Consider the following 23,381-nt stretch of genomic DNA (forward strand, 5'->3'; position numbering starts at 1 on the left):
TAAGTATACATTGTTCTAAAAAAATTATCCAAATACACTTACCTTATGGAGAGGGCTTGGATTTGGATTTGGATTTGTATTGGATTTAGATAAAATGTAATATAAAATTGTATTGAAATTTGTCCAAATCCACCCAAATCCAATCCAAGGTCCGCAATCCATGCTCCCAAACACAATGTTAAAGTTCACAATGCTAATCAGGGGTTGAGCTTCAAGAATTATGAACGGTTAAAATTGCCTGTAAACCACTAAGTTTACTGTCTAAACAAAAATCTAATTAAAAAAAAAAAACAGAAATTTAAATGGCCAGAGTCATATTTGCTTTAGTTTATGAGTTGAGAGTACTTTATGCAAATGAATTACCTGCAAAAATTTCATAAAATATGGATTCTTCCCCAAAGAAATCATCACAGAAAATAAACCTGAAGGACGAGAGACGAAAAGTTAATACACTACCCTATTTAGCATATTAACTGAATATGCATAACAGATTTAGAATTCATTAGCATATAAAAACAATATTGAAGGACAGATTGAGCTGGAGGATACTCGGAAGTAGCAGTATCCAAAAGCAGTTTGTGCAAGCTCCTGAATAGGACTTCATAAGGATACTTGAGGGAGCTAGCTTCAGCTATATGTGGAATCAATGCAGGCTGATCGATTTCCTGAAGTGAGGTACAAATCAAGAGATTGGTTAGTATATAAGGGCTAAAAGAATATGTTGCCACTTAACAGAAAGGAAATGGAGCCAAAAAAAAAAAAAACAAAACAAAACAAAATAAAACCCCAATCCAACACAGATAATTGAAAGTAATTAGGGTAAATCACATAGCAAGTCCCTGAATTTTCATGCAAATGCACTTCATTCCTGATGTCTACTTTTGAAAACTAGATTCTTGAAGTTTCATATACAAGGTCCACGAGCTCCCCTGCTCAAGAATGTGTCATCAAAATGGTAAACTTCTTGATGTTTTGATTACAAGATCTATCTTCTTGAATTTTTACATTTCATTTTAACAGTATCCTGGAACTAGGACTTGGAGAAGGCTGAATATGAAAATTCAAGGATCTAATGTCAGAATTAAAGCATGATGGAGTTAAATGCAAATGTGTGAAACTCCAGGGTTTGCAAAGTAATTTCCCAAAATATTTATAAAGAAATATATTTCTTTTATTTTTTCTGGCAATGTTTTAAAACTGGTTATTGAACAGATATAACAAATAAAAAGAACCAAGAATGGAAAAAATCAGCAAAGACCAACAATGGAAGACAAAGGTATTCAAAAGCTAAGGACGGGCATCACACAAAGGATTCCAATGCACACACACTAAGTTGTACAATTGCAAGATTACTCAAATACCACACTTTAGCAACTCTCCCCTTCCCTGCCCCCACCTTACATTTTTAGAGTGTATAAAAAGGGGAAGGAGAAAGAAGAAAAGGCCCAGCAATGAAGTGGGGGAGGGTGTTTGATCCTCTGCAATATAAGCAGCCAAACTGGTCCATCCATATGACATATGAAACAGACAAATTCAAGAAAAGAATATCTGAACCCAATGCTCAAGAGGATCAGCAGACTTACAATCTAATTTTGCACATGAGGGAGCAATTGCTTTAGTGGCTAAGGTTTTGTGACTAGACTGGACTGGATTGCTATGACACTCATCCTTTGAATTGCAATGTATGAAGGACAAGATAATATTAAATGAAAAAAAATGGCCATAATGAAAAGAAAAGTATAACAAAAAACAGGGAGACAATAAAAAAAGAAAAAAGAAACAAAGGGCCACCTAGACATTTTCTTGCTTAGCCACTCTAGTCCATGGGAGGGACTGGGCAGCCTTTATCATGTATATGGGCTAAGCCCCTCCCTCTTGGCCATTCCTATCCTATTCCTTTGTTGCACCAAACATAGGAAATAAGTGCACCCTGAAGGTACTAAGAGTATTAGGATCATGCTTAATTTTCCTCTAAAGAAGTCCAAAGTGTGCACAAAAGATACTGTTGGCCTCACATGGCTTTCGAATCTTGTTTTGATGATAACAAATAAAGGTTATTTTTAACAAGTTTTTGTTAAGTGATGATATTTTAGGAAACCTTGTATGACAAAGGTCAAAAGGATCAAAGAAATGAAAGTTCAAGATCACAAGTATCATAAAGTCATACTCCATCAACAAGGCGATCAAAAGAAAGCTCAAGAGGACCAAGATGTTCAAAACATATGGAAGCTTAAAGAAGACTCAAGCTCAAGTCTAAAAGGATTCAAAGCAAAAACATATATGAAGACTTCAAACTTAGAGTGTTTTAAGTCTTTAGGATGACTTACGTAAGTACTTCATTATAGATATCATTTTGAAATGCTTTGAAGCTCATTAGAGGTTGATATGGACTTAGAGACCTTATTTTGAAAACCACGGAACAAGCTTTTTAAAGCAACAAAGCAAGATGGCTAAGAGTTTTTGAAACTAAACTAAAAAAACAAATTTTATAACTATTCAGGCGACTGAACTTTTGACCTCAGGCGCCTGACCCTGTTTCAAGTTGAAAATATACACTGAGTTCAGAAGGTCCAGGTGACTAACTCCGAAGCCCCAGGCGCCTGACCACTGTTAACGGTTATATTTTTTAAAGTTTTTAAAATCCAAATTTATATTGCTTGTGCCCCAAATTTCGTATAAACTTGGGAAATACTCCAAGTAACTTGGGCAACACGAATTAAAGCTTTTTGAGAATATAAATACACGATTTATCAAATCAAATCAGCACCAAGCATTGAAAATCTGTTTTCAAGCCATATTGCTCTTTCTCTCTCAAAGCTCTCTTGCTCACACATTCATACTGAGAATTAATGAGATGTTCTGAGTTTCTGATCAATTTTCTCTGAGCTCAAACCTCTGAATTATTGATTCACATCAAGAGAAGAATTCCAGTGAAATAATTCTTGAGCTTCAATTCAATTTCTTTGATATTTGTTTTGAAGTATATTAGCTGAGCTTTATTTGTACTAACCAGCTCTATCTGAGAGCATCTCTTGTACAAAAGAAATCTTTTCTTGTTTTCTTGTTTCTTTGACGGTTCAGGTTCATCGGATCGTTGTACCGAGCGTGGGGTATCGCTTGGAGAGGGGGCTCCACCTTAAAGGAGAGATTGTAAACAGTTTGTTCCGCCTGCAAAGGAATGTGTTAGTGGAATCCTTAGGTGGTTTTGCCTAACGCGAGGACGTAAGCTGGGTATAAGCCAAACCTCGTAAAAAACTCGGTCTCACTCTTTGCCCCTTCTCTTTAATTTTTCAGCAAATATAAATTGTGTGATTGTGTTTCTAAGTGCAGGTAGCTGAAAAGTTGAGACTGAGAAAACTTTTAATTTAAGAGAGTATGTTGATTAATTTTTTGCGGAAACCTTAAAGGGAGTACGTTGATTAATCGTTTTCGGAAATCTTAATTAAAAGAAGTGCACCAAAATTCATTCATACAGAGGGCTTTATTTAAAACTCTAAGCTGAGTTTTTGCAATCACTGAATCAAATTAGTACTGCAGCTTTTAAAATTGGTTAAGTATCGTGTGTTTGAATGATTGGTTGATTGATTGTTATTGTTAAAGGTATTTGGTTTGTATTGAGTGTGGATTGGGGTTGGTTTCAATTAAGCATTTAAAATCAAAACATTCTTGTGTGTTTGCTAAGTATACAAAAGATTATAAATTTGTAAAAAGATTTAAAAGAATTTTATAAACCCAATTCACCCCCCTCTTGGGACTACACCTTAGTTTCAGATACAAACAACACCAAAGCATAGAGGCACATTAGGTTTAACCAGTTTGAATTTCACAAAGGTTGGATACATATGAATCATGATACAAGGACTAGATTAAATACAATAATCATACAAATTTTTGTACCCAAAAAAAGAAATTGACAAGTTCCTACAAAAGCATTTGAGAAATGATCTTCTCCAGCACCCCATAGTCCTTGAGTTTGATGAAGGTTACTCAATGCTGGACTGAAAAGGGTAATAGAAGAGAAAGAAATCAAAGGAAGAGAATTTGGGTGAAAAGGGAAGTGTTCCCCTATAATTTAATTCTACTCTATGAAAGCTACTAATCTGTCACACAACAAATGAATTTAATGACTCAACATGTTTGGGGAAAAGTGAATAAAAATTACAAAATCTAAATAAAAATAAATTTTTATTCAAAAAAATAAAACCCTAGAATCAACTCAATTTTAACCTAATAAAAATATGTAATATAAATACCCACTAAAATGGAGATATTTATGAAATTATAAAAAAAAAAAAAATGATACAAGATTGCTCAAAAATTTTCAAAAAGTATTAAGTGTTTTGAATTTGAGAAAATTAATGCCAGACAGATTGGCAACTAATGGAAAATAAAATAAAGGAAAAATACAAGAAAAAAATAAATGGGAAACAGAGAGCAAATTAAAGGGAATGGAAAATTAAAAAGAAAAGACGGCATAAATAAGGTTCTCCATGTCAATAATCCAAGCTCCCCAAAAGTGTACACATTGACTAAAGACTTTAATTAAGCTTAAACATTAAAACTAAAAATACCGAAACAAATGAAGAAAAATAACACAAAGTCCTTAAAGAAATAAATTTATAAAATAAAGCGTGAAAATTTCTAAATAAATAAATTAATTATCACATTAAAATACACCCCAACTCTTCTTTCTTTTTCCACATCAATAGAGTTGCTAGAAGCCTGTCACAATAGGTCTAAAAGCCTTAATAATAGAAGCATTCTCTTATTTCATAATCAATGCAATAAAATAGGCATTTACACTCCACAGAAACAATTTATGATCAAGTCCCAACCCCTTTGATGTAGGACAAGAAACAAGACCTTGGGAAAATCCTTGATGGAGAATAATTAAGAAGAATTGCATCAAAGGATGTGGGTTAAGTTGATAGTTTATTATGTTGTTTCATTTAATTAGCAAAAGATTGTGTGGGGGGCTTGTTTGTAATATTTGTGTATTATAGGGGTACGTTTGTAATGTAATTAGTTTTGGGGGTATATGTGTAATTTCATGTGAGGAGGATTTCTTATAAATAGAATATGAAAGCCATGTTGTAGGCAATTCCTGATGAACTTGAATTGAATTGAATGTGTGATATCACCTTTTAATTAGATAGAGGCATCAAGGGGATGCCACCCAAGTGCAAAGGAAACAACAACAGAGAGACATCACTTGCTGAAAGTTATCAACAAAATCAAGGGTTACAAAGGGGTCCCTCCCAACCAGCCCAGAATGCCAGCTAGAGATGGTTGCAATCCAATGATCCATGACAGCCTGAAAAGGAGAAATAGTTCCTTCAAAGGCTCTTCTGTTCCTTTCTCTCAACACCGCCCAAAAAATAGCAAGGGGAATGATGGAGAGAGATTTCCCTTCTTTATTTCATCTGATCCCTTTCCAAACCCACAGTTGACCTTCTACCGTAGCTGCAGTGGTCCACTTTTGTTTTACAATGGAGATGGCTAAGTTCTATAGGTTCTTGGTCCATGAACAATGCAGAAGGACATGATCAACCGATTCCTCCTGCTCCAGGCATAAAAAGCAACTACTGACAAGAAAGAAACCATTCTTTTTTTTAAGGATTGTCCATGGTAAGTATCTTCCCAAGAGTAGCTTCCATGTGAAAAAAGAGGGCAGCTGTTTTCTAGGTAGTTTCGAAGGGAAGTTTAAGCTGCTCTCAACTGGGGAGTTAAGGTCTTTGTAGAAAGAGCTGAACGTGAAGTACCCATCCTTGCTCAAAACCCATTTGGGTTCATCAGAATTGGCCTGATGCTGAATCTTATAGACAGCTGGAAAATTTTGTTACTCCCAATCCAGAGCATTCTTATTCATAGGAATATTCCAAAGAATATTCCAAACAATCCCCTGATTTGTGAACTCTGTGTTGGAAAATAAGGGCATTTTTGTCACAAGCAAGTCCAAAGATGGAAGGAAATGAGGAGCTGAGATGTAGGGGTGTTCAACAAACCGCCCAACCTGACCAATCCAAATCGAACCGACCCAAAAAAATTGGTCTTTAATGGTTTATACGTCAATTGGCAGTTTCCCATTTTGCAAAACCCGATTGTATGGGTCAGTTTGCTAGTTTAGTGTCTAAGCCACTCAACCTACCTCTAATGCATTTACGTAAAAAAAACAAAAAAAGTCCTACAACTAACCAGGACCTATGAAAGAATGCATATGATGGATTGTGGAATTGGCACATTTTGGAGTTTTGATTTTTATATTTTTTATTTTCTGCTATTGTAGTGATGTTTATGAATGACATTTAGGTTCTTTTGGAAGATAATGGACATATTTTGCATTTTATAATTTAATGTGGTTGGTATTATGTTTGTTAGACAGAAAAATAATATTTCTTTAATTGTTATTAGAACCTTGTTTAAATTGGGTCATCAATGAAAAATTAAAAACTGTAAAATACTTATGTTGCATCATAGTATTACATTGACATTATATTTTTATGTGAACTCTACCATCTAATATATTTACTAGAATCACACTAGTGTAAGCAGTGTTTTCAATGTAACATATACTATTATGTTTGGCAAAACTCTCTCACATATATTCCTTAGTTTTTTCTTTCTTTTCTTTTCTACTTTTCCTTTAAACAATCTAAACTGCCAACTTGACCAACTCACCTGATAACCAAAATGACCCAAAGACCCAAACCACATCCTCAACCATTCATCTTAGATTGGCCTTTTGCCAAACTGACAAGATCAAACGGTTTGAATTTTAGGCCCAACTTGACCCAATCCTACCCATGAACACCCCTACTAAGATGGAATTTGCCACACCGGATATCATGCCAAAGGAACACATCCTCCCCCTTCCCCACATGAAATTAGGTAAAAGAGAAGAATTTCTCCCATCCAATTCTAGTATATCTCCAAACACTTGTACCATGAGCTTCCTTTGAATCTTTTGAGGTCCAACCTATGATGGTGATCATATTTGACAACAATGACATCCCTATAGAAATATGGGTCTTATTAAAGCTAATAAGCGATCTAAAGCCAAGGCCACCTTTTTGCAAACGTACTTTAGCCACTTCCCCATTTAACAAGATGATATTTGAAAAACTCACCTATGTTTCCCCAAAGGAATCTTCTTTGGATACCCTCCAATCTCTTGCCAACTGAACTAGGGATAGGTAAAAGAGACATGAAGCAAACTGAGAGACTAGAGAGTACTTCTAATGAGAGTGAGTCTCCCACCTTGACAAAAAGTTTCTCTTCCAAATAGCAAGTTTCTTTTTAGTCCTGCCACCGATGGGATCCCAAATACCCTTATCCTTGAACTTAGCTCCTAAAGGGAGGCCGGGATAGGTAGGCAGAACATAATTAGTCAAAACCAAATTAACCAACCAAATTTATTAAATTTAGTTAATTCAATAATTCGCTGAGACTGGTTTTTATTGTCATAAAAAAATTGATTTTCGGTTATTGGTTTGGTACGACAAATTGGTTTAGTTAGTTAACCGAATTAACCAAATTTCTAAATATATTAATAATTTATAAATAATATATATTAATAATTTATATATACAATATCTATATATAAGTAATTTAATGTATATATTAATAATTTATATATAATGTATATTAATAACACATGTAAATAGGTTAAAAATTGGTTAAATGATTTAACTGAAATACTAATCAATTAGTTATTGGTTCGGTTAAAGGTCTAATTTAGTCGGTCCAATTTCTAAAATGAAATTTTTTGGTTAATTCAGTTAATTAACTATATTAACCGTATCGACTGAATGTTCACCCCTATAGATAGGTGATAGGCTGATAGGGAAGGCCCCAAGCTTATAATTAAGGAGACTTGCAAGCGAAGGTCCACAATCACAAGACCCAAATGGAATGATTTCCCTTTTGCCTAGATTTACTTTTAAACTTGAAACTGCTTCTAAATCAAGGAGATGCATCTAAGATTAAGAATTTGCTTTGGCTCATCCTCACAAAAAATGATAATATCGTCTGCAAAATATGGGTGATTTCCATTGCATCACTGTTCCTTCCAATGTTGAGCCCCCTAAGAATGCCACTTTCATTTGCAATAGCTATCATAAGGCTCAGAAGTTTCATGACCATGATAAACAAAAGGGGGGGAAGAGGGTCGCCTTGTCTTAGACCATCTCGTGTCAGAAGAAATCAATTGGGCATCCATTTACCTGAACCAAGAAACATAGGGTACAAATACGATGACAAATCCATCTTCACCAAGACTCCCCAAAATGTGCTCTTCTAAACATGTACAACAAAAAGTTCCAGTTAACATGGTCAAGCCTTCTCCATATCCAGCTCGCACACCGCTCCTCTTTTTCCACCCATAATGTGGGCATCCTCACAACTTCATGGGCAATCAGAGCAGCATCCAAGATTTGCCTACTTGTAATGAGAGTGTTGGAGCTTTCTGAGAACTTCCAAAATTGCACGCTTAAGCCTAGCTATTAGGACTTTGGATAGCATTTCATACAAATTGCCAACCAAGCTGATTGGATGGCAATCATTGATGTTGCATTAGGAATCAAGGAAATAAAGGCTGACTTTATGGACATGAAATTTCTTGTTCTTTGGAGATGTTTAAAAACCTCAATGATATCCTACTTTGGAAGGACCCAATTCCTTCAAAGAAAGCCATATTAAAGCCATAAAGACTGAGACTTTATCCTTATTGCAACTCTTAAGAACTCAAAACAATTTTCTCTTCCTCAAAAGCCTCTCAAGCCACCAAGCTATGGAGAGGCTTAGGTTTCTAAACATAATGCCATCCACTGCTGGTCTCCATGACTCTGGCTTGGTAACAAGGCTTTTAAGAAATGCTGGCAATGCCTTTATTAATTTCTTCCTCATCCACCAACATCTCCCTCCACTTGCGCATTAGCTGCACAGTGGAAGAAGCAAGTATTTCTATCCCCCTCCTTCAACCAAAGAGCTCTAGATTTTTGCCTCTTAGTCATTTCCTTCAAGGTGATAATTTGGGCAAGATCTTTTTTGAGAGCAAGCCCTCTAGACTTCTTTTTTGCATTTAGATCCACGCTAATTTCCTTTTCATCCAGCTCTTTAATGTTGTCAAGAAATTCCTTTTTCCTTATAGTGGTATTACCAAGAAACCCTTTTACTCCACCATTTCAATTTTTCTTTGAGCAATTTCACCTTTGAGGCAACCACAAAGTCAGCAAACCCTTCATGTTTAAACCACATGTTCTCAAGGAAGAAAGGGTTTGGACCCCACTTGATTCCCTCTGTGTCAATGAGGATAGAAAAGTGGTTTGAGATAGGACGAGGAAGCAGGATTGGCTAACCTTTGGCAAGTGTTCCTCCCAATCAAAGGAAATTAAGAATCATTCAATCCTTGAGAGCAACCTCGAGTTTGACCGCATGAAAGGACCACCAATGATGTGGAGGTTGATGAGAGCATAAGCATTGGCGAAATCATGAAACTCTAGCATGCAAATAGATTCAAAAGCAGTCCCATTCCTTTTGTGAGAATAAAGGATCAGGTTGAAATCCTCCCCCCCCCCCCCCTATGGCCCACAAGTTACCCCATTTGTCTTTGATTTCCACTAGTTCTTTCGACAAAAGATGTCTAGAAGGCCCCTCACTTGGGCCATACTCCCCTGTAAAGTTCCAAACAAAATTATCTTCAAGAATCTTGGACAAATAGGAGACAAAGAAAGCATCAATGGAATGGTCCGGCAATTCCACAACCAGGTCATTCCATAAAATGAGAATACCTCCAGCATTATCGGTTGCATTCAAGGCAATCCATTTACAATTTTTAATTCCCCATAAGCTGCTAACCAACTTACTATCCTTGGAATTCATCTTCATTTCTTAAGAACAAATTAAATCCCCTTTCCAGTCATTGAGCAATGATTTGGCTACAAATCTTTTAGTTTTGTCATTAAGTCCCCTCACATTCCATAAGATTAACTTCCTCAACATAGGATCAAATCACTAATCCAGCTAGTTCCAGCCTCTCCCGGATCAGAGTACCCTCCCGGCTTGTCATAGTTATCGGAGCACTCCAGCCTCTTTAATTCCCAACTTGTGCCTTTCAAGTGGCTGCTGCCCTGCAGTTTTTTTTTTCATTAGTTGTGCCTTCTCTTATTTTCATCTCTATTTCCCCATATAATTGTCTTGCTTTCTCCTCAAATCCTTCAAAAGATACCCCAATACCAATAGTCTTGCTCACCAAGTTCATTTTACAAAGCACCCAATTAGACACCTGCAGATTGAAATCAGTGCTATCAAGTCCCATCTCATTTAACTCCCTCAAAGATGGAGAGGGAGGACTATCTTCATCAATCTACGACGCTGTTGCAAGGATAATTGCCAAATCATCCACCTCAGAAACTGGATCAAGAGGCTCTCCAAAAGAAAGGTCACCAGCCAGGTTAGGGCACGCCTGCTTGATCCGGTATTGCTGGACCTGCTAGAATTCTCAAAAAGGAGCAGCTGAAAGTCCAAAGTATCAACAAGTCCACAATTGGAGGTGAGAGGGGTGAAGGCAGCAGGATTAACAGGTGGAGGGGAGGAGGGAGAACCAGAAAATGGGAGGCTGAAAGTGAAACCACTGGGAGTTGAACATGAGGAGCTTGAACAAAAGCTAGCTCCCAATTCCTTGAAGCTTGGGGCAAAGAGAGTAGGGCCCAAAAGAATTAAAGGAGAGAACCTTTGTAGCCTCAGAGACTACATGTGTGAAAGAACATGTGTCCTCACACGGTTTTTTCACCAATTTCATCTGCATACTGGCAATAGAAAGTGATGCAGCTCCTACAGTAAGGGCATGCACACTCAACCTCCGACAAAAGGAAAATAGCAGCTCTAAGGGGATCGGCAGGGGGGCTTAAGAGATACAGCTTGAACGCTGCAATTGACCACACCTTAGAAGGTGCTGGAAAGCTAAGGATCACTTTATGGCCTTACTCCTTTGCAGCAAAGAAACTTGGACCAACATTTCAAGTTGGGACCCTCCAGAGTATGGAGATGCCCTCTAGCCACCTTCTTTGATTTCAGTTAGGACAAGAAACTTCCCAAAACTGTTTTCTTTCAATTGGAGCAGCAAAGTGCGACATACCCAAGAGAGGGGAAAAGGCTTGACACTGAAGGATTTTCATAAATGTTCAATTATAGTGAAGAGCCACTCGGAATCACCCACATCAAGAAGATGGAGACCTGCCTGCTTTTGCGATTTTTAGTACCCCTGAGGCGGTCGACCTGCTCACCATCAAGTGCAAGGTCAAAAGACTTCCTTGTAATGAAGATGGCCAACCTGCCATTGTGTCACGGTCCTACTATTTCACACCCTTGTGAAGGGCCATGCGGCGCTAGCTAAAGCACTCTTGCTTAACTAGCCAGCCTATCATTTACCAACATTCATCCACGAAACACTTTCATTAGTATTCATTCAAATAGCAGCGGAAACAGTAATCAATTCATGAAAGTCGTGGCAAGCAAGCAGTAAACATTGAAACAAACGTAATTCATTAATACCACCTCCGTTGACATTGCGTGCTTAGCGAGGGAGGCAAGTAGGCTAAACACGTTGACAAAAGCTAGTGAGTTTTACAATGAATGATGAACACTCACCCTCCCCTAAAGAGCTTTCTAGGCCATTCTCACTCTGGCACTAGGAAACATCAAAGTGACCGAAGAGTCATACTGCCTTATTTGGCATACAATGAAATAAATATTGGAAAATAACCCTACACTAGTATTTACATGATGAAAACTCATCCCAAACACACGAGGTAAGAGGTCACAGGAAAGCATAATGCCCTGAACAAGCTTAGCTCGTCACATTCTCCCCCACTTATGCGGTCGACGTCCTTATAGACTTTGACGCTAGGTACACTTCAACTTTGTCCACGAACGGATGCATATCTTCCGCAGAAACCCAACTAGTTTCTTCATCACCAAGGCCTTTCCACTTCACTAAGAACTCCTGCCGCTTCTTCCTTGAGGATATGAACTCTCTGTCTGCAAGGATATCTTCAACTTCACGTCTATCAGGTTGAACTGTACTCACTTCTGCTCTGGTTAACTGACTCCTGCTCAGATCGTCAGTGTCGGCATTGTACGGCTTGAGGCAGCTGATGTGAAACATAGGATGCACTTTCATCCAAGTCGGGGGGTCGATTTTGTAGGAGACCTTCCCGACTTTAGCCAAGATGGGGACTGGTCCTTCATATTTGCGAAGTAGTCTCCTATCTTGTCCTCATAGTGACCTGACCTGTTCTAGATGGAGCTTAACAAGCACCAAGGCACCTACGTTGAAGTGCTGCAGTCTTCTCTCCTGATTTGCCCACTTCTTCATACGCTTAGTAGCTTTCTCCGAGTAGGCTCGGGCAATCTCAGCATTCTGTCTCCATTCTCTGGTGAAGATGTACGCCCTAGGACTCTTTCCTTTGTACGGCTCATCCACTGTGCGAGGTAACAGCGGCTGCTGGCCTGTAACAAGCTCAAAAGGGCTTTTATTGGTTGTTGAGTTCTTTGGGGCATTGAAACATAAATGAACCACATCAAGTAGTTGCACCCAATTCTTCTGGTTGGCGTTGACGAAATGGTGCAAGTACTCTTCCAGTAGCCCATTGAATCTCTCCGTTTGTCCATCTGTCTGTGGGTGATAACTTGAAGAGATTTCAAGTTGTGAACCGAGGATTCTGAAAAGTTCTGTCCAGAAGTTGCCAGTGAATCTTGAGTCTCGGTCACTAACAATGTCTTGGGGAACACCCCAATATTTCACAATATTCTTGAAAAACAACTGTGCTGTCTCCTCTACCGAACAGTACTTTGGTGCGGTTATGAATGTACCATACTTCGAAAACCTGTCTATAATAACAAGTATAGACCCTGCATCTCCCACTCTAGGCAGGTTGGTGATGAAGTCCAATGAGACACTTTCCCACGGTTTGGACAGTACTGGTAGGGGCTTCAATAGCCCTGCAATTTTCCTCCGCTCCACCTTGTCTTGTTGGCAAGTGAGACAAGTTCCGGTATAATCAACCACATCATCATGCATGTGCGGCCAATAGTACCCCTGCTTCGGTAAAGCCAAAGTGCGCTGCCATCCTGGATGTCTGGTCCACATGGTATCATGACATTCCTTCAACAATGTCTTCCTCAGATCACTAGCTCGTGGCATAAAGAGCTGGTTACCATGGGTCATTAGCAATCCATCTTACATCCAGAACTGTCGTGCCTTCCCTACTTCGGTAAGCTTCATTAAGTTCTGTGCAACTGGATCTTTGGCTAAGTTCTCCTTGATGCGCTCCCGCATCATTGTGGTAACAGTACTCTAAGTCAAATGTGCTACCATTTGTAAGGCTGCCAGCTCGGCCTTCCTACTCAGTGCATCAACAACTTGGTTCAATCGCCCTGCCTTGTGCTCAAAGGAAAAATCAAATTCTACTAAAAATTCCGGCCATTGGCCCTGCTTGGGTGTCAACTTTGGCTGTGTGAAAAAATGGCTAACACCTAAGTTATCTATTTTCACCACAAGCCTTGACCCAAGTAAGTAAATGCCTTCACACACGGAGACAATGCATCACCGCTAGCATCTCCTTCTCTTGAGCTGTGTACCTCCGCTCTGCTTCACTAAGCTTACGGCTTTCATACGCAACAGGATGTCCCTCCTGTACCAAGACTCCTCCAAAAGCGAAGTCTGATGCATCTGTCTGTACCTCAAAGGGTTTCATGATATCCAGAAGAGCAAGTATCGGATCTCTCATCATGGCATCCTTCAAGTCATCAAAGGCTCCCTGACACTCCTCTGCCCAATTCCACCCATGACCCTTCTTCAGTAGTTTTGTCATAGGAGCCATTCTCTGTGAATACCCCTCTACCAACTTTTTGTAGCAGTTGGCAAGGCCAAGAAAGGAACACAACTCCTTCACTGTCGTTGGGATCTTCCATTCTTGAATTGCCCTTACCTTCTCCATATCCATCTTGATATGCCCTTGTTCAATCACATAACCAAGGAATTTGATGCTCCGTTGAGCGAAAGAGCACTTATCTTTCTTCACATACAGAATATTCCTCTTCATCCTATTGAACGCCTTTCGTAGATGCTCTTTATGTTCCTCCAGAGTGGAACTGTAGAAAACAATATCATCCAGGTACACCACGACAAACTTGTCAAGGTACTCACGAAAAACCTGGTTCATCAAGGTATAGAATGTTGCAGGCGCATTTGTCAACCCAAATGGCATCACCAAGAATTCATATGCCCCATAACGTGTCACACAAGTAGTCTTCGACTCATCCCCATCAGCAATCCTCACCTGATAGTAGTCTGACCTCAAGTCAAGTTTAGTGAAGTACTTGGCATGACTCAATTGATCCAATAAATCAGCAATCAACGGAATAGGATACTTGTTGCGCACTGTCACCTTGTTGAGCGCGCGGTAGTCTACACACATCCGCAAGCTCCCATCATGTTTCTTTTGAAACAGAACTGGTGCTCCGAATGGTGCTTTGGAAGGGCGAACATATCTCACTTCCAATAACTCATCAAGTTGCTTCCTCAATTCTGCTAACTCTGGTGGCGCCATCCGATATGGCCCTTTTGCAGGTGGTTTCACTCCTGGAAACAGCTCGATCTCATGCTCCACACCCCATAGTGGAGGTAATTCGTGAGGCAACTTATCCGGCATCACCTCCTTGTACTCATCCAACACCGCTTGGATGGTCGTAGGCACCAACTCTTGGCCTACTTCTTCACATCTACCACCACCGTGGCTAGATATGTTTGCTCTCCCTTTCTCAAACCCTTCTTGAGTTGCATGGCTGAAAGGAACTTCCCATCGTCTCCTTTCGTTGCAACAACTTGCACCATGCAAGGGTGATCTCCCATTAGACATAGGGAACCAGCCGAAGGCATCAGCACTGCCTTCGTCCCTCTTAGGAACTCCATTCATAAAATGACTGGAAAGTCATCCAACGGCATCGCTGTGAAATTCACATGCCCTTCCCACTGCCCGAGCTTCACAGTAACTTGCTTGGCTACTCCCAGAGTAGGCTGGGCTATAGAATTAACTGCTTTCATGCGTCATGTATCCTTCTCTAAGGATAAGTTGAGTCTACAAGCTTCCAGTTGCGAAACAAAGTTATGGCTAGCCCCGGTATCCACCATAGTGCGGGTACTCTTTCCAATGATTCTCAAGTCCACAAACATTAGCCCTCTGGCTCGTGTAACATTTGGGGCTTTAACCTGCTTTTCTAATGCACTCACTTGCCGCATTGCATCCATCCTCGGGGTCTCATCTTCTTCCCCATCGTCTTCCATTGCCTGTTCTGCAATGGAAGCCTGTAAAGCATTAAGTGTTGCTTTGTGAGGACACTTAAAAACTCTATGAGGACCTCAACACAAGTAACACTCAAGTTTACCCTTTCCCTTGGGTGTGTTGAACCCTCGAGATGACGAAGCTTCCTTTGAGGTTGATGCTTTATAGTCGGCTCCCCCACTTTTGGGTTTGCCTTTCTTGAAAGACTTTCCATTGTTTCCCTCTCCGCCAGACCCTTTGGACGAAGCGGTATTCTCCCCAGCGTAGTCAGTCAAGCATTCTACAGCAGCTTGTGCAGTAGACAAGTCTTGAACTCTTTGTCTATGAAGTTCAGTTCTTGCCCACGGTTTCATCTCCTCTAGAAAATAGAACAACTTGTCCTTCTCTGACATATCCCTGATATCCAACATCAAAGCAAAAAATTGTTTCATGTATTCCCGGATCGACCCAGTATGCTTGAGGTCTCTCAGCTTTTTCCTTACATTATACTCAACATTCTCAGGAAAGAATTGGGCCTTGAGCTCTCTCTTCAAGTCTGCCCAACTATCAATTACATAGCTTTCATTTTCAATGTCATTGTGCTTAGCACGCCACCACAATTTGGCGTCACCAACCAAGTACATGGTTGCAGTATCCACTTTCACCTGTTCTGAGGCCATCCCCACAATGCGAAAATAATGTTCCGTATCAAACAAGAAGTTCTCTAACTCCTTAGCATCACGGGCACCCTCATACGTCCTGGGTTCTGGTACCTTGGTCTTGCTAACTCCTGGTACCTTTACATCTAGATCAGCCATCCGGGCCTGCAAAGTTTACATAGTGTGGTGAAAGTCCTCTGACATTTTACTTGTCAAACTTGCTTGATGCTGGTGTGATCCCATCACTTCATCAACAAGTCCCCTCAGTTGGGCCATCTAGTTGGCCATATTGTTGGTTGTCTCTTCAACCTGTGCTTCCAGTGCACTGATTCTTTCAGCATTGTTTGGTGTCATGGTCACTTACCAAAGCTTCCCCAAATCCCACAACGAAGGTCACTGAATTCTCGTAGCAACTGAGCCTTGGCTCTGATACCAAGTGTCACAGTCCGACTATTTTCACACCCTTGTGAAGGGCCGTGCGGCGCTAACTAAAGCACTCTTGCTTAACTAGCCATCCCGTTTACCAACATTCATCCACGAAATACTTTCATTAGCATTCATTCGAATAGCAGTGGAAACAATAATCAATCTATGAAAGTCATGGCAAGCAAGTAGTAAACATTGAAGCAAACGTAATTCATTAACAACACCTCTGTTGACATTGTGTGCTTAGCGAGGGAGGCAAGTAGGCTAAACACGTTGACAAAAGCTAGTGAGTTTTACAATGACTGATTAACACTCACCCTCCCCTAAAGAGCTTTCTAGGTCATTCTCACTCTAGCACTAGGAAACATCAAAGTGACCGAGGAGTCATACTGCCTTATTTGGCATACAATGAAATAAATACTGGAAAATAACCCTACACTAGTATTTACATGATGGAAACCCATCCCAAACACACGAGGTAAGCGGTCACGGGCAAGCATAATGCCCTGAACAAGCTTAGCTCGTGACAACGTTGCATGGCAGAGAGGTATTGAATAGGAGATAGAGTAGGAGAAGAAGCTACAAGCCTGAGAGAGAAGAGGCTATGAGGCTGAAATGGAGAAACAACTGCAAGAGGAGGCTTCGGTCAATGGGAGAGAAGGATGCTTCAAGCCAAAGAGAAGCGACTAAAGTCGGGAGAGAGACTCGAGACCAAAGGGGGAGGGTGAGATCATGAGGCCCTCAGGGGCTACGAAAGACGAGGCTCAATGTCAAGGGAGGGGGAGGATGAGGGCACAAGGCCCTCTAGAGCTATGAAGAACAAAGCTAAGAAGACCGACGAACAGAGTGTAGAGGCTACGAGATATCAAGGCCAGTGGAAGAAGTTTGAGAAGCAGAGGCTTCAGGCAAGAGACATTGCGACGGCTGGAGAGGGGAACCTCTCCGAAGACCATAAAAAGAGAGGTTCGGTGATGAAGGCACTGGAGGAGATGAGGAGGGACTAGGACGACAACAGCTGAGTTCGACAGCCAAACTAAATAGAGCCTACACCCCGAAATCAGCAACTGTAACTAGAGTTTGGTTGTTCTTTTCAAGAACCCATCCAATAGTAGAAAGTAAGGGCAACTTAACATTGATGCAAAGATGGCAAGCTCTCTTGACAATGTCGACAGCTGCTTTGAGTTCTCTGTGATACTTCACATTCTACTACAGAAATGGAAGGTTGGAGCTCATCTTACTATGAAGAATCATCTAGAATGGTTGCTGAGAGAGGGGGAGAGATTATTGGAAAAATAAATGCCATTTATTGTACTTTGGGCATAATTTCAAGCTTTTTCACACCTTCCTCAAGTGTGGAGGACATGTTTGCAAAATCATCATTGATCGAAGATGCCCTATGAATGTGTTTTCTAGAAACGGAGTCACCCAAATGCAACTTCATTTGGAACCTCACCCAAAGTCTTACGAGATGTCTTGGGTTGATAACTATAAATTTTAGTGAAAGATGTTCAGTTCCTATCCAAATGGGTGACTATTTTGATAATGTTTGGCGTGATATCATACCTAGGAATTTTGGCCATGTACTGCTTGGTTCCCCTTGGTTGGATGATTTGGGTGCGACTCAAGGACAGGAGGAGCACTTAAGTTTTCCACTATAATGGAAGAAAATCATTTCGAAGCCTACTCTACCAACCAACTAAGACAAAGAATATGAAATTATAGATCATGTCAAAGTTACTCGACTTGAAGAAACTACAAGCAAGGAAATGAATGTGTTTGTAGACATCCAAAGTCTTTCAAATATTCCCCTTGTTGAGTGTTTTTTATTCTCAATATGTTCATTGATGCCAATTCTCAATCCAAGTCTATGGTGCTGTCAATGAAATGTGGTTTCTTGTATCACTCAAGTGTCAGCTTTCAAAGAGTCTAAGTTTGCTTCTTATTTATGATCCCCCAACATTTCAAAATTCAAGGCCCCTTTTTTTTTTTTGGTAATTGGGGGAGATTTGATATATAATACAGAAAGCAAGACTTTGGGAAGATCCTAATTGGGGAATAATTAAGAATTGGGTCAAAGGATTTGGGTTTAGTTAATAGTTTATTATGTGTTTAATTCAATTAGTATAAGATTGTGTATCTGGAAGATTGTAATATTTCTGTATTCTAGGGGTGTGTTTGTAATGGAATGTGCTTTTAGGGGTATATGTGTAATTTCATTTGAAGAGGCTTTCTTATAAATAGTGTGTGAAAGCCAATGTTGAAGGCAGTAGTTGATGATTTCAAATTGATTGAATGTGTGACCCCCCTTGTATTTCCTCTCTCCCCTCTTCCTTTTCCTTCTCCTCTCCTACATTCTTTCATGGTTGCAGATCCTTGATGTTGTCCTGCGTCACCCTTTCTTCATGGCTGACACAATTCTTACCACTTGTTTTCTTCTTAATCATCACCTTCTTCAATGCAACACATTTTTATTGGTTCTTTCCAACTTATCAACCATCTTCTCTTCAGTTTAATGTACATATGGAGTGCTTGTTATGTTCATAAACATCACTTGAAGCATTTAAAGTTAATCTAAATAAAATCAGATGTGTTTCGGGGATATTCTCCACATCAGTTCCTTTTCCTGTTGCTCATTGAATTTGTCATGCAAAAAGGTAGAAAGCTTCCCATAACTGCAGTATAAAGCTGCGGGAATACACACAAACCCATGCCTATACCAGCAACCAATGAGTCTCATGATCCATATCCAATTTTTTTCTACATTGATCTAATACTGGATAACAGTGCTTTTTAAAAAGGAACTAAAACATGTACTTCTTAACCCATTCAAAGATTCATAAATTGTTCTTCCTCATTCTATTTGTATTGTTGCTCTATTACTTCCTTTCTCAACAGTCTGTGCAACAAGCCATATCTGCTATGGGTTGGAGGTCAGCAATAGAAGAAGTGATGCATGCTCTTCATCACAAATCACAATCACATGTTGGAGCTTGTACTTCTCCTCCTAGAAAGATTGTCATTGGCATTAGGTGGATTGATGCCATCAAATTTATATCCAGTGGACTGTGGATCTGTTAAGAGTTTGAAAGCTAGAATTCTAGACTGTTGGCAAACGCTCATACACAAACCAATGGTATTGATTATACTGATACGTTCTTTCTCACCCAAAGATTACATCTGTTCAGGTTTGATCCCCATGACTACCAATTATAGTTCGTCTCTTTTGAAAGATATCAAGAATGCTTTTCTATATGGTGATCTAGCAGAGGAAGTGGGTATGGAAAGATTGCCAGGGTTTGTTACTCAACATGACTCTCATTCATACACATGTAGGTTGACGGTAGCCATATATGATTAGCGTTGTTTAGGCTAGACATTTAATGTTGGCCCGCAACCTAATGGTGCACATGTTTTCCTACATATAAGCCAGCAATAGAGGTATCTTCTGCAACAACAGCTTCCAGATTTAAAAAAAAAAATTACTTCTTTCATTGAGGACACAAACAGTTCTCTAGCAAAATACCCTAACATAAAGCAGTGACATAATCTCAAGGCACAGGTTTTTTGATAGAAAAAGAAGAATATTAATAGATAAAGAATGTATAAGAAAGGAGAATATGAAATCCTCCTTCAAAGAACAAAAGAAAAAAAATTGGAAACAAAAAAATTAATGTAAACACAAAAACCAATCATGCCGAACATCCTCACAAGATATTCCCTTAAAACAGCCAGCAGCAACGGCCCATAATGAGGCCAAATACTGAATCTTATACCAAACCAAAGACACAAAGTTTTCTTATCTCTGAAGATATGAGTGTTCCTTTCCATCCAAACACACCACAACACAGAATGCAATCCACATCTTCAAAGGGCTTATCTGTCTTTTGTTCCTGCCAAATCCTGAAAATGAAACAGCCAATATATACTCCTTTTGAGTCCAGACAAACTCAACGTTCCCTAATAAGATAAAAAATTCTGTCCAAATCCTCTAGAAGAAAGAACAATGCAAAAACTAATGAGAGGCAGGTTCATTTGTTTTTATCACCAGAGGATTTGGGGAAAAGGGGGGGGGGTGATTGGGAAAGAAGGATTGTTAGGATTTGGTTAATACAGTCACTCCTGATACTTTGTTTCTTCAGAGACTAGTTATAGGGGAGACTGATAGTTAGCTCTTTACGAGAATTTGGGACTCTAGGTTCAGAGATTAGGTGGTTTTTCTTTGTTCAGGGGCCTCTGCCAGGAGAGGGGGGGGGGGGTGGGTGTTCTATTAGTGGCTTGGGATACTAGACTCGGCCTGTTAAAGACTTGTACTATTCTTTTATTCAGGTATTCAGGACTGTAGCCTTTGGGATGTGCCTTTAAATAATGGTTATTTTACTTGTGTGCCTTTGGGAGAAAGACAAGCCCCATCCCATATAGATAGATTCCTATTTATGAATTATTGGGAAAAGTTGTCCCGAATATCATGCATGTGTTGGTCAAACTCACTTCCATTCATAGTCCGATCCTACTGGTCAGTCTCACTCCCAATCCCATTCAATGGGTTCATACTCCCTTAAAGTTTAAGAATATGTTGTTCTCTCGCACCTTTCCTATCATGATAAGATTCAATATTGGTGAAAGGAGTTTCATTTTCAAGGGTGGGAAGGATTTAAGGTGATCAGAAACAACATCTCGAAGGTTTATCCGGTACCTGAGCTATTCTTAGCTCCTGGCGGACCATTACGTGTACTGTCTACTCTACTCTTTATGGAAGAGCCAACTCAACGAGATAAGGCTTCCACTAGGGGATATAAGGCTTTTGTTCAATACAAAAGATTCATCAACAAAGAGGATAGGTTTAGGCAGTTTGGGTGGGGATTATATGATTAGGTTGGACAGAATGGAGGAGTGTGGTCTACTGGGAGAGGAAGATAGAGTGAAAAGAGTTCATATTTGTAATGAGTTGCAGGAGCTGTTGTCGAGGAAAGATAGGATTTGGCAACAGAAATCTAGGGTTCGTTGGGTTAAGGTATTGCAACTCTAGAGGTAGGAGGAGGAAGAGTTTGATTAGAGAATTGGAGTTAGATTTTTCAAGAAGTGTGCTGAGGGATCAGGTGCAACTTGGGATGGGGATCGTAAATCTATAAAGCGCTTTACACTGAGGAGTGCAGGAATAGGCGATGGTGGAGGGGCTTGATTGGAAATCAATTGCAGAGGAGACTACAAATTGGTTAGAAAGGCCTTTTGATATAGAGGAGGTTAGAAGGGCTGTGTTTGATATGGATAGGGATAAAGCCCCGAGACCAGATGGTTTGACAATGGCATTTTCCCAAAGTAGTTGGGAATTGTCAAAGACGATGTAATGACGTGTTTTGAGAAATTTGATAGGAATGGAGTAGATTATAAGAGCATTAATTCTAGTTTTATCACTCTCATTCCTGAAAAGAATAGATCTAGGAGGGTGAAGAACTTTAGGCCGATAAGTCTTGTGATTAGAATATATAAGATCCTCACTAAGGTTTTCTTGAGGAGACTCAGGGAAGCATTGGGGGAAATGATATAGTCTGCTTTTAACAGAGAGAAAAATCTTAGATGCCGATTGTTAATGGCCATCCCAGGGATTGGTTCAGGGTTTCAGGGGTTTAAGACAGCTCCTGCATCCCATTTCTTCTTTATGCTAGTAATGGATGGGATGAGTAGGCTTTTGCTTCACAATCAAGATCTAGGTGTCATTAGGGGTCCTGTAGTTGGTAGGGAAGAGGTGGAGGTGTCCCATCTGCAGTTTGCAAACAATACTATTTTTTTTTATTTTTTCTTTCAAGAAGGTTCTTACTTTGCCTATCATTTTTGAGAAGATTTTGGGACTGAAGATAAAGTTGTCTAAGAGTGTCTTAGCAAGTACTAATTTGAGTAATAGGAAGTTTGAGGACTTTAGATCTCTAGCGGGTTTTGATATTCTGGCCAAACCTATCTTGTATTTTGGCCCTCTTTTGCAGGGTACCCCTTTGTCAGCTGCTTTTAGTGATCTGGTGATTGAAAGGATAGGGAAAATATTAGAGGGGTGGAAGAAGGCACATCTCCCTTTGAGAGGCAGGATTACTCTGGTGCTTCTCTTTCAAATGGTCCCATTCCTTTTTTTAACTTTTTTAAAATTCCCATGAATGTTGCTGGAAATTTGAAGAAATTAATCAGAGATTTCTTCTTGACCGGTTTGGGGAAGACAAGGGATCACCTTGTTAGCTAAGAGGTGATCAGGAGACCTAAATCAGAAAGGGGACAAGGGCCTGGCAATGTGGTTTCCAAAAACATTTTTTTAATAGGTTAATGGTTATGGAGGATCCCCTCTATATCATTATGACACAAGGTAATCAAGAGCAAGTATAGTATTCATAGGAATTGGTGGGATAACAAGGGGCGTAGCATTGTCACTCACTCATGAGAGCCCCGGGAAAATTTTCCCAGGTCTCCTGTTATTTCTTCCCCTCATTTGTTTTACAGCGAGCAATGGTGCTCGAGTTCATTTTCGGGAGGATATTTGGGTGCGTGAGACTTCATTGGGAATACTGGTGGGGCGTTTGTATAGATTGCCTTCCATCCATAATGCATCAATTTCAAAATTCTATTCCTTTGAGGATTATTTTGTTCATGGGAATTCCAATTCTTTAATAATCACAATGAGAGAGAGGTTGATGAGCTCACTTGACTTTTGAGTGTTTTGAATTCTTTTATTCTTAATATGAGGGTGGGATGCTTGTTGCGAGGCTTTGGATTGTGGACTCTTTGAGTTCCTTTTCTTCAAAGTCTTTGTTCATTCATCTTACAGGATCTTTAACTCCTAGCCTATTCCATCTCAACAAAATTGTGTGTGTGATGTGTCGTGAAGATGGGACTAATTGTCATTTATTTCTTCATTGTGCGGAAGCAAGGTTTTTGTGGAACAACTTGTTCTACTGCTTTAGTGAGGTTTGGGTGGCTCTGCAGACTATTCAGGATA

General features: G+C 39.7%; 1 protein-coding gene across 4 annotated transcripts in view; it reads right to left on the reverse strand.

Moving 5' to 3' along the window:
* LOC131161464 (vacuolar protein sorting-associated protein 52 A) overlaps window positions 1–23,381 on the reverse strand; it is a 107,062-nt gene that overhangs the window by 3,991 nt on the left and 79,690 nt on the right. For all 4 annotated transcript variants that reach the window (XM_058117243.1, XM_058117244.1, XM_058117242.1 and 1 more), the window contains exons 13-14: window positions 550–665; window positions 364–422 (exon numbers count right to left, since the gene is read on the reverse strand). In XM_058117243.1, the coding sequence (XP_057973226.1) occupies window positions 364–422; window positions 550–665 (175 nt within the window). The remainder of the gene's footprint in view (window positions 1–363; window positions 423–549; window positions 666–23,381) is intronic.

The sequence above is a fragment of the Malania oleifera genome, chromosome 8 (genome assembly GCF_029873635.1).
Source record: "Malania oleifera isolate guangnan ecotype guangnan chromosome 8, ASM2987363v1, whole genome shotgun sequence".
NCBI lineage: Eukaryota > Viridiplantae > Streptophyta > Magnoliopsida > Santalales > Ximeniaceae > Malania > Malania oleifera.